Source organism: Chaetura pelagica, unplaced genomic scaffold, assembly GCF_000747805.2.
Source record: "Chaetura pelagica isolate M959 unplaced genomic scaffold, ChaPel_1.0 scaffold222, whole genome shotgun sequence".
NCBI classification, from domain to species: Eukaryota; Metazoa; Chordata; class Aves; order Apodiformes; family Apodidae; genus Chaetura; species Chaetura pelagica.
In genome coordinates this window covers 3932137-3944782 of record NW_009952711.1, presented here as the reverse complement: position 1 = coordinate 3944782, position 12646 = coordinate 3932137, and the positions used below count along the sequence as shown (strand labels likewise).

Genomic DNA, 12646 nt, shown 5'->3' with positions numbered 1-12646 from the left:
ACCTAGATATGCTGTTGAAGCTGAGGAAGAGACGTTGAAGACAGGGCAAAGTATCCACATCTTTCTAGAAGGAGAGATAGAGGCATAAATTCAGTAGCTGAAAGTAGCTCTTGACCCTCTCTGCCTTGCCTGATGAAATACTTTCATTTCTATATGCTATAACCTTGCTGCAACATTGATTTTTGTTGAACATGCATCTCCATTTCTCTGTAGCGCAGACTGCAAGGGAGTGTTTCAGTGCAGATATCTACTCTGCAGAATAAGCTGCATCACTTGCAAAGCAAATCATGTTAAAGAAAAGAGAGTAAGGCTGCTGCTGGTTTCTGAACAGGCTTTTGGGAAATAAGCCAAGGTGCTGTCTCAGCATTTAAGGTGCAGGATAAACACACTGTGAAGAAAAAAAAAAAGGTTATCTTGTGATCATGCTGAAATAAGGCTTTTTAGTGCAATACAGCAGTACCATTGCACTACCAGACAGCAGTGACTCTTCTGCCAGAGAATGATCTGAGGGACTCTGTCTCCTTTACAATTAAAATTTATAATAATGAACGAGTTTCATTTATGAAATATAAGCCCATAAAGGCCAGACAACACACTCAACACTCACCCAAATGCCATTCAGACTGCACACCCAGCCCCTCAGCTGAAAGTCTGTATCTCCTTATCCTATTAAAGAACATGCTTCAACTTAGAACCAGTGGACAGCAATGTCACAGGGCTCACTACCCAGCTCTAAACAAACCATGCAGCTGCTATTAATGCAACACTGAATGCGAGCTAACAAGCATTACTGAGAGCCAGAGCTCTGTTTACAATAAGCAGGGCTTACTAGCTCAGCTCTGCAGTAGCAAAGCTCCTGCTTCAGACCTGTTCTAAATCCTCCCAGATCAGGCCATGGAAAGATTGAGTTCACAACAGAATTACATCTGAACATCGCCCCTGTCCCTAAGGCTACTCAGTAGTGTCAATGCTTAAAGGGGTGAGTGCACCTGATACAGGTGGATATACACATGAAGACAGGCATTATAGGGCTGTGAACAGTTATTCTTAAGCAGCAAGGATTTTAATTAATCAAATAATTTTGTATTGGAGAATACAAAGTAATTTCCCCCAAAGACAATAACCAGCTGATGTGTTGCTGTCCTGTAACATAGGTTGCAAGTCACACAGGCATGACAGCAAACATCTTAGGCATTACAAAAAAAACAGGATTGGAGAAAAAACAACCAAACAAGAAGAAACAAAAAAAGCAAAGCCTCCAGACACTTCAGTTTTGATACAAAGTCAAATAGGACAGTGGACATACAGGGCAGGAGTTTTTTGTTAAAAGATGGTGAACACCTTGACCATTCCTCTTTCAAGTCCAAGATCAAGCTGCAAATGACAAAACCCAAATTTCTACTCTTGATAGCCCAAAGCAATCAAGCAGGTCCATCTTTCAAGAAGAACCACAAACAAACACGGCTCATCTTGCTAACAGTGGACCCGAATTCACAACTGGATGGAAAGTAAACAGGCATTCCATAATTTGTGGTATGTACAGATTCATGCTTTTAATGCTGTGAGACCCTTTGTAATAATTTATTCTATTTGCTCTTCTTGAGAATAGTTAAGACTTTTTGAAGACACTTCCAATCCTATAATATGTGATTCAACTAGAAAGCAAGCCTTTTAAAATACTATGGCTTTGGACGAACCATAATTCATTCTTACAGTATTAACCACTCATGATTCAAGGATTTGCAAATCTCTAATGAATACTTCAAAGGCAAGAATAATAAACTTAGAGCAGGTGGAGGGGGAAGATGGAAAATAAAGAAGGTTCACAAAAAATGTACTGAAAGAGAAAGGTATTTAAATTTTCAGACAGCATGTTGTTTCCAAGACTTGACTTCAATATGATTTGAGTCCTTCTCTAGAGGAAGGAGAGTTAGCATCGTATCTGCTAAAATCATTGTCCAATTAAAAATGAAACAAAATCACACATACAAAACACCATTCCATTAGTATTTAACCAAGATAAAAAAAGAAATCCTAACCAAACCAAACAAAAAAATCCACAACAAACCACAATTACAGAAAATAAAGCACTGCCCTGAACAGATCATCTTCCAAAACACTTTGTGGACAAGAAAGACTAAAATATTACATTGAGATACAGCACGGAGTTCAAGCCTGTAAGTCACTACTTGAAATTTCATGCTGACTTTTCATTTGTGTCAACACAAAGCACAGAGCAAGCACAAGCTACACCCTAGAGGAGTGAAAAGGCAGGAGCTACAAGCAAGGAAGAAAATTCTAGGTAAAGATACAGTAACAGAAACAGCAATGAGCAGAAATTTCTTATTTCTGAGTTCATCCATGGCAAGTAGCAGAAGTAGAAGAAAGGAAAAGCAGCAGCAATGGCAGACACCAAGAACTAAAGGATTTACAAGGGCCAGAAAAACATAGCTATTTAAGTAAACTTACTGTACTGTTTTAAAATGTGTTTGTTCAATTAATCTACTTGCCATACTTGAACTACAACTCAAACTGCAACGTCCAAAGCTTTATTTTTTAGAACATAAAGACTTAAAATACTAGGTTAAAGGCACAGTTAGAAAATTCTGCTTTTAAAATCAATACCTGTTTTCTCTGCATTTGCCTCAGAAATATTAATGAGGAGATGAAATTTAAGATGGTCTGGGTGCTTAGCTGAGCTACAGCAACCAAGAGAGGGTTTGTTCCTAGGAAACACACTGTATGAAAGAAGTCTCCAAATTCATGTGTTAGAACCACAAAGCTACTTCAGAATCTTTTTTAAACCATCATGAGCTTTCCATACAAGCAATCACACCTAAACAAAGTAATACCAAAAATAAACTGTTGGGTTTTTTTGCCTGTATGTTGTAAGAGTGTGTGTTGCAACAAGAAAAGCAACAAAATATGGGAAAACACAAGATTTCACAAATCTGAAATGCTGATATAGTTTTAAAAAGTTACAGAAATAGTGCATTTTGTTAAAAACAAACCAAAAGAAAACAAAAATACAAGAACTTTGTTCCTTACTATAGCAGAGACTTGATTATGACGAAGGTTGAGCTCTGTGAGGGAATCCAGTCCGTTAAGGTTTTCTACAATGGTCAGCAGGTTTCTGGCGAGGTTTAACACTCTCAGTTCACTCAAATGATTGATGTTTTCTATTTTAGTAATCTGTGAAAGAGGTATCATTACTAAAAGGCATAATGTGTTTTATATAGATATGCAATAGATGTATGTAGCACTTACATGTATGTAGCTTTTTAAAAAGCATACATGAACCATCAACTTAATACAGAGTGCTTCTTGTGTATTTTTCTAAACCATAATAATCATGTCACAAATTGCTGCTACAGAACAGCACAGATGAAGTACCTGAATTTCTAATGCTAAGGAAGGGTTAACTAATTTTACTGCAGTATGAGTAGAAACATATTACCGAATACTAGTACTCAATCTCTAGCAGATTGTAACTTTTTTCAGCAATCTTGATGATACCATAAAAATAAGATGACATTGATGATATCATGGTATACCAAAATGAGGAGATTTTTGTGGATGGTTCATCCTTAATTTGTCAGCAAAGGCACTCAAACACACATCCAAATCTCTGGTACCTATGCTGCAAGGATATGTGTCATCACATCTCTCTGGCACCACAGATGTCTGCACCAATTTCCCTTCATGCCTGTTAAAAAGCCAGAAGGTCACAGCTCTGCTGACAGGCGTTCCACTGACAGACTTCCCAGCAGGTTATGAGGACAGGAAGCTGCTGTAAGTCAGGGGCAAGGAGCTACTACAGCCCTCTGGAGAAGGAAACAACTATTCTGAAATTGGAACCTGTGAGGAAATTGTATGAGGAAGTTATTGCTGGAATGAGTAAGATATACTCAAATTAGATAAAAAAGCAGCAGCATCCTTTATTTGGATACACAGCACCTTTGCTTGATAGTGCCCAGCACTTCTTCAGTAACTCACGGCTTCCTGTGATTAGAAAATGGAGGGGATCAAATAAAGCTACAAATAAAAATACAGTAAACAGGCAGCTGCCAGAGTCTTGTTTTTATACTTAACAGCCTACTTTAAAGATTGTCATGATATTGATTTAAAAAAAAAACACATCAGAAGAGTAATAATAGCTACTGCACCTTAATTTTACTTTGACTTCTAGAAAGCAAGTGCAATTTATCTAGGTTCATTTTCTGCTGTTTGTATTTCGCAGAGTGATCCACTCAAGGATCTCTATCCAGATATTTATCTCTCATAGTGCTCTGCATTCTGTCTTCCAGCACCTATTCAAACATTTCAGCAAGACTTGCATTCAGCAATCTATGATGGAGAAGACAAAGTACTGCCACTGTGCAGGGGATACTCCTGTCATAGTGTTACTGAAACCCATACTGTATGGCACAAAGAAAGGAGCCCATTATCCTAAAGACAAGACTTCAGCCTTCCACAATGTGTGGCAGTGCATCCAAGGATACAGTGCACAAAGCTGCTAACAAGTACAATGAATTCCTTTTCAATTAGAATGATCATCTGCTGGACCACTGGAAGCTCCCTTCAACACCCAACATGCTATTCCTCCTCAAAGCTGCCAAGAGCAATTAGATGCAGACAAGCAAGATAGCAACTGGCATCACACCCCATCCCAGGGACAATGAACTATCTGATGCTTTAGACCAGGACAAATCTGGCCGTGCTAATTTCCAGAAAGTGTCTATCAGCTCCTGGGATGTGAGCAGAAGTAAGGTAGTTGTTATTTAACAGTTTGAGAACACAATTTTATTGGTAATTTATATATATATATGTATGTACACATATAAAATGGACTTAGATACATACCTATGCATATATATGACTGGAATATGGTGCTATAAGTAGTATTCCAGATATTTTTCCATTAAAAAGCATAGAAATGTAGATAGGAAAAGCAAAATTTAACATCTTAAACCAACTTTAGATTCAACTGCTAATTAACTATTATGCCACTTCCATTTATGTGTATTATATGTAGGAAATAAAAATTATCAGGAAAAAGAAATACTGCAGCAAAAGCAAGAGAAAATACCACCAATTAGAACAATATATTTTGACAAAAAGACCTGCAAAAGCAAAGCCAAGAGCAGATGGTTGGCATGAAGAGCACAGACCTCTGCAGTTGTCTGCTTAGCTAAAATTGCAACATGCCACAATGCAGAATATTAATCCTGCCATTTTACTGCTAACACAAATATAATTATTTCATCTGCAACATATATTCTTCATCACCTAGCTAAGTTTTAAGATTAATTCTACTGGATTTTCTCTGTTTCAATTATACATGCACACATGAAGATAACACTAGTGTCCTGGTTCAACTCCAGATCAGCAATCAAGTTAATGCATACTGGGTGTGGGTTGGATAAAAATCCATTATCCCTTCCTTTTAGGGAATTTATTCTACTAAAAAGGAACTAGGACTATTTTTATTAATTATAAAACAAAAAGGATTACCAACTAATTTTTAGTTGCTTTTTCAAATACAAAGGTGAAAGACTATAAACATTTAACAAAAACACTATTCTATTCTATTGTTTGGTTTTATGTTTGAATACTTGGCTATGAAATAGATATGTTTCAGAAAAGATTGTTATGCATCACATTACCCCCATGTACAGTTAAACCACATAGAAGCTGAATCTTTTAACACACATTTCTGAGATTATCAAAAGTAAGTTCAAGCCTGAAAAAATCAAGTTGCATTTTCTTCTTCTTTTACTTCTGCCCTTGAATTTTTTGCAAGGACAATTATTCACAGAACGAAACAGAACACAAAAAGTGACCACTGATTTTTTAAAATTTAACACATTACAGAATCAGTTTCATTCTAGATAAAGTTAAAATGAAATTCAGCTTATACTTGACTCAATAGGAATAAATCAGTTCATTAGAAGACAAAGTCCATTTTCACCCTTCCTAAAATACAAAGGTTTTAAACATATTTATATCGAACATATACCATTTTTACTATTTACAACAAAGATTAAGCTAACAATTCACATTCTCTCCATCCACTATTTATAGTGCTTGGAAGCACACTATTTAGAAATTAAATGTTTAGTTCAAAATAAATTTTAAGTTGCAGTGCATTAAATATACCATGCACACAATCATGTGCAGGGGCTTCAAATGATGAAGTGTGTTCCATGAGCATGTTAATAACCACAGAAACAGTCTCTAGATAAAAATTTGATTAAATGTTATTAAGATGCTGTATTTCCATATAAATATTTACTGGGAAGGATTAAAAACAAGACCTCTACTAAATCATGTAGAAAAACAAAATGTAGTAATATGACATTAAATTGATTTATTTTTTTCTTTCTTTCGGCTATTTATTATGTGAATGGATTTTATTTAAATAGTTACGCATTTAAAAGCTTGGTTTAGAAAAAAAAAAAAAATCATACAAGGTTTATCATTAAGCATATATAACTATACCTCACTGTTTTAAAAAACATGGGGTTTCCAGTACGTTTCTCACTCGGTTGGGAGAAGTCTCAAAGTTCAGATCTAGTCATATTAACCAAAAAACCCAGCACCCAAGTAAATAAAAATATTCTCCCAGAAGTGAACAAAATTAAATTTTCCTCTGTTTTTCTCAGCTCCAACCTCTTGCAAATATTCCAGTCTTAGAAGTTCCACATTCCATATATGGACTTGGTTTATACCCCAAGACAGAGGGAGGAAAAAACTATGATTAAAACTAGATTTCCTCTTAACTTCTACTACTCCATGAACAAAAAAAAAAATTACATTTAAAATTTTAACCATGATAACTATATAATGTCACCTTTTACTTATTTCCCGATTTCTGTGACCTCAAGAGTTGCAAAACTTGCTACCAGCTTCCTTTCAAAAAGCAATAGTTTGGTAAAAAACAGGAAATGCATAATGTCTATACAAGAAACATAAATAATCAAGTTATTGTACTGTACCTGATTCCCATGAAGATCTAAAACATCAAGATTTTTTAGGTTTTCCAGATTTGAAATCTTCTTTATCCTGAAAGATTTCAATTATGGCACAAATTATTTTTCACATTAGAGAAAAAGTTTCTTTAATTTACCATCTAATACAAAACATAGCCATTTGTTCCTGCCTATGAAGAGTAACAGAGAACAACAAAGTTATGAACCATGCAAAAAAAATATATTAATGAGTCTGCCTGAAACTATCCCCTTCCTTTCTGACTGTCAGTAACACAATAGCAGCAGTGTACACGTACATGGCTCTTCTAAGAAGATGAAAAGGGAAGGAGCACTTGCACCACTAGAAAGCAAAGTCAACAACCAACCTACCCAGATCCCTAAATAACAAAAAAACCCACATTACTCATTCCAAAGCAGTTTAAAGAAAGACTATACTGACACAAGCTTTTTCTTATTTTTTTGACAAAATCCCAAAATCTGAAAGCCACTGGCCCTTTCTAGACTACGTAGGTACCTACACTCAGTATTATTTCATCCCTGTACAGTTTCACTGTCTTAAAATTTTCCAGTCCTATTTTCTCAGAGTCTAAACATAAGCTATTAAATACTCTGCAGCATCATCTACTGGCTGACGATATTAAAAATCACATGTACTGTGCTTTTGCTTCAAGAATAATCAAAGATCCCATAGATAAGAAGCTGAAAAGTTGCTACTTCTATGTAAACAAACTATACAGCACTAATACATTAAAATTTGGAAAACAATTCCTTAAAGCACCTTAAAATTATCTTTTCCATGTCCCAATATTTTGCTATAAACAAAATCAGTTTCTACAGGTGAGATTTTCAACATAAGAGCTGTAAGCTGTAGTAACACACTGCACTACTGAAAGTTGCCAGTTTTTAATACAGGCTGAATTAGGAGTTACATTCTTTGCAATCTGCACATAAGGTTATTTACCAACTCTTTCTTTACTAAACATAAAGAAAATAAGGAAACTGAACATAATCAGCACACAACCCTTAGATGTGCAAGCAAATCCACAGACACTTTGATTAAATTATTAAAATTAAAAGTTATAGGATTTTAACTTTGTTTTTAGAAACTAACACAACCTTTATCTCCCAAGTTGTATCTCCCAACAGAACAGGATCTATAAAAAAGTAACAAAATCCATTATTCTTTTTTTTCCCCAGTTAAATAAATACATCAGGCATAATCCCTTTTTATAGGTCATAAAGAATAAACAAATACTTTGTGATAACGAAAGAGATCTCACCTGTCACCCAAATCTAAGAACGCATTTAATAGCCGATCAGAACAGAAAATTAGATGGAAACACTTAAAATACTTCAGAACTGTTGTCAAAATTTACATAAGAAAGGAAGTTTCTGAAGAACACTACAAGCAGAAAGTGTGTGCCTCCTTGGTTGGATCCCCAACACCTGGCTAGTGTTACCAACCAGCTCAGTGGTCTCACACCCAGCAGCACAAACTGAAAGCTGTGATGAAAACAATGATAGTTCACAGTTATTAAAGCACCTTACTACTTTGTGGTGTAAGTAAGTTTTATTATTTTTACCTGTTCTTTCCCAACAAAAGGACTCTTAGGGATCTAAGAGATGAGAGCCCACTTATTTCCTCTATCTGATTATCATATAAATCTAAGAAAACAAGATGCTGCAGATTAGAAATATTCTGGATCCGGGTTATAAAGTTATGCTGGAAATTCAAAAGGCGAAGATGATCTTCCCCATCAATAATGGGGCACACTGTTAGTTTTTGCCTGGAAATAAAAAGAAACAAGACATGTATGTAAGTAACAAATTGGTAACCCACTTTCTACTCACCCAAGGAAAACATACCTTGATTAAGGTCATACTCTGTAAGTAAGGCAGTAAGTTCTTACTAGAGAAAAAAACAGCATGAAAATATAGCAGCAGTGCTTTCACTTTCTCTGAAAGTCTGTCCTCTTAATCAGAGCGTTGCTTCTTAAGTGGAAAATACATAGATTTGGGTTGTGATGACTAAAATTAAACAGACAATAATCTGCAATTTTTCCCCTCCATCAGATACCACATAAGCAGCCTGTGTAGATCAGAGTTAAGAGTGTTTTATGTCTATGCAACTTTTCTTTGGTTATAGAACTTCACATTTCCAGTAAGTGTTAATGTGAAAAGTAAAAGATATAGCAAATGATGCTGAAAATGGTTATTCTTATTTTAGGATTACTCCAGAAGGAGTCTTACAGACCTGGTAGAACTTCTTGGACTGCATGAACCTTATCCTCAGCCAATACTAGAATTATTTTTTTGAAAGAATTGACCACTGACCCCAGGCATTGCAAGGATGCTCATCCTTTGGGCCATCAGACCCAAGAGTGACAAGCTATGGGCTGTGTGACCTTCTCACCTTTCCAGGCTGAGTCTATCAGAGTTCAGGATTTTTTCTTCAGCAGTACGTTGCAACACAGGAAATGTTATTGATGAACTGCTCCCAAAATTTATATTATCTATCAGAAAATCATACAGAGAATTTATGAGCTACTTCTTTGTAGAATAATTTCATTAACTATGGATAATAAAACCAGAGTTTTCTTTCTTATTACAAGAGTTACACAGTACATCAAAGTGCATTTTGCCTCCATTCAGTGCTGTCTGTTCTCTTTCCTGCCATGTTTTTGTTTACAGCTACATCCCTCTAAATCCTCTTTCCAAAGTACATCAATTTATTTACTTTGAGAGATTTTTAACAACAATTGGTTGTAAGCAGATATTCTGTAGATGCTTTTATTTTTATTAAAAATACCCATTGATGTGTTAAGCTAAGGTGTATAATTGTTTCCCAATTTCAGCACCTGAACTTAAAGAAGATACTATCTAACAGATCTAGAAACTAAAGCACAAAAACATTGTAACAGTCCACCTGTGCCACAACTTAAACCAGTCTTTTCAAAGCTAAGTGCATGCACTGGTATTATTTTCAAGAAATACACAGGCATCCCTTTAAAACATATTTACAAACCTTTTCACCTTCATCCATTTTGTTCACAAAGGGGAAGAGAGAGAATGACAAAAAATACTTGCAAAAATATAGGAATGGACGTGTTCTGGCTTATTTGGAAAATAAAACTGAAAAATATAAGCCAAAAAGGGATCATCATGGATGCATACTACCACAAGAACACAGGATCAGCTTCTACATGTTTGCCCCTTATTTTTAATGTTAATGGGGAAAAAAAAATAATTCCTCAATTAACAAAGATTAATTGCTTTAACACTGTAGAATTCACTGTTATCTAAAAAAGGCCATTAGAAGAGATACCTATATAAGTAAAACAATGTTTTTCAATTTAGAATCTTTTCAGTGCTACTTTCCAACATTTTATCACTAGCTACTCTAACAAACCAGTATAAGAACATTCTCTATGTAGCCTTCAAAGTTTAAAAAAAAAAACAACTGTGAAGAAAAGAGAACAATTGAGATCAAAACCAATCAATCAACATTGCTGCCAAAGTCTTAAACTAGTTGTGTCTCAGGTTTTTAAGCCGATAAACATAAGATCAGAGACTTAAAAAGCATTACAGGATGGCAGTATAGTGAATTTTTTTCTTCTAATGTCATCTTCCTAAAAACATGTGTGAAAGATCCCTATTATTGCCTTTTTGTTGCAGAAAGGTATAGGAAAAGCCTATATTTAAATACCTACATGCTATTTTGGAAAATATCTGTTTTCTGACAATGATCTATCAATTTCTCTTGAAACCCGAAGTGAACAGTAGGCAACATTTGCTTTAATTTTGCTGTATATAATAATTGACTATAAATAATTCAGTCATACATTCTGACAACCAGGAGCAGCATGTTTTACAGGTCACAACTTTTCAATACAGCACCCAGCTAAATTAAAATTCAACTTAAAAAAAGAGACTAACAAGAGAAGTTCTCACTGTTACCTGAAGCAAGTGAACCAATATTGTGGCTGTTTTGTCGGGATCTGGATTTTGTAGGGGTGTGAAAAGAGGACTCGCCAAATCCTGGTAAAGAACCTGTATCCTGCTTGAAGTCCAAACCAGAAAGTTCTGTCAGACTGGATGGTACTGGAAGATATATCTGCTTATTACGCACCAAAGGACTTAATACTGTATGGTCTCCTGTGGGGGAACAAAACCAAACTGCAGACTTAAATTTACTCCATAATATCACATAATACCCTAAAAATCAACCCATTCTGAACAACTACTGGTCTTTAGTTTTTCCCAGAATGAGTAAAGAATTGCCATGATAAATAAATTGATCTATCCGAGCCAATTACTGTTTTTATAGAATAGGCAAGACTGCAGGAGTGTGGCAAGAAGTGTTGTGTTTCAAGGCTCTTCCAGGCTTCAGCACTGTTAGCAGCAGCGTCACCAAGTATCTTGCTTTTCAAAGCAAGCACAACAGGAATACTCTTCATATTTGGGTTCTGAGTTAGAAACAAATAAACAAATCAAACCCTAGTGATATCACCTTGCCTTCCCGAGTAGGTTTTTTCCAAATCATGCTGCAGAAGTCTATTGTGGAAAGATGACTGCTCTTTATTTATCCTGAATTCAAACTGTAACACAATATTGAAAATAAATGTTAAAAGTTTTCAAGTGCCAGTAACATCTAGACACAGACAAAGCCTTAGTCACAACTACAGTTCTCAGAAAACTTTACAAATTATTTTTTTAAATTAAGTAATTGCTGTGATAAAAGTGCACTAATTCTGTTAAGATACTACAACTGGTAAGTTTTACTCTGTTGGTAAGCAGAATGAAAATATGGAAGTCACCAACACATTCCTCTACAGCTGATTAAATTAAGATAAAAAAACCCCCACCCTTTAAGGAGTACCACAATTACAGGAGGAAGAGAGGTACAAATGGAAGAATAAGAAATCATTTATATATGTGTGTGTGTGTATATATACATAAAAGTTTATGGCAGTTATGTACATTTCCACGTTTCTACTTTATGTATCTTTAATAGGGTGAAATAAATTGCCCAAACACCATGAGATACATCAGATATTACATTTAAAGTCAACATGTTACTACTGAAAGCATAAGAATTGGCTGTCATACAACTGCATTAATATAACTGGTAAAGAAAAGGTAATAATTACAGGTTTGCTCTTATCTGCAATTGATGAGGTCTGAATGACCAGCTGCAGACTACAATTATTAACCTGCAAGTTGGAAGAAAAGGGATGTTACATTTTTCAAGAACAACAATCGATACAGAAAGGTGAATCCAATTTGTTTCTTCAAATAAAGGTATTTTCACCACCCAAATCTGCCAATAAAGGAATTACTTTGCAAAACTATTATATATGTCACAGCACTGATGCTGTGAATTTTTAGTTTTGAAAAACAGTTTTAGTTCCAACAATCCATGGGAAGAGTGACTTTCCCGAGGACGTTACCCCCGTTGTGAAGGAAGCAAGTGTTGACATTTAAATACGAGAAAAAATGTGGAAAGGCAAAACGTGCTGGTCTTCCAAGCGGATTTAGATGACAAAACACAGCACCTACCTGCTGAATGACAACACGTTTGACAGAAACACTGAACACGTTGCTCACACACCCGTTCCCCAGCGAGCGGCCCCCCCGCCGCTGCCCGGGGCCTC

General features: G+C 35.4%; 1 protein-coding gene across 1 annotated transcript in view; it reads right to left on the bottom strand.

The window, feature by feature from the left end:
• The window catches only part of LRRC49 (leucine rich repeat containing 49), a 39846-nt gene that overhangs the window by 25495 nt on the left and 1705 nt on the right, over nt 1-12646 (bottom strand). Inside the window, exons 3-11 of the mRNA XM_009994526.1 lie at nt 12552-12643; nt 12143-12205; nt 11503-11590; nt 10950-11147; nt 9406-9505; nt 8576-8779; nt 6999-7065; nt 3049-3192; nt 3-64 (exon numbers count right to left, since the gene is read on the bottom strand). Coding sequence (XP_009992828.1) covers nt 3-64; nt 3049-3192; nt 6999-7065; nt 8576-8779; nt 9406-9505; nt 10950-11147; nt 11503-11590; nt 12143-12205; nt 12552-12643 — 1018 coding nt within the window. The remainder of the gene's footprint in view (nt 1-2; nt 65-3048; nt 3193-6998; nt 7066-8575; nt 8780-9405; nt 9506-10949; nt 11148-11502; nt 11591-12142; nt 12206-12551; nt 12644-12646) is intronic.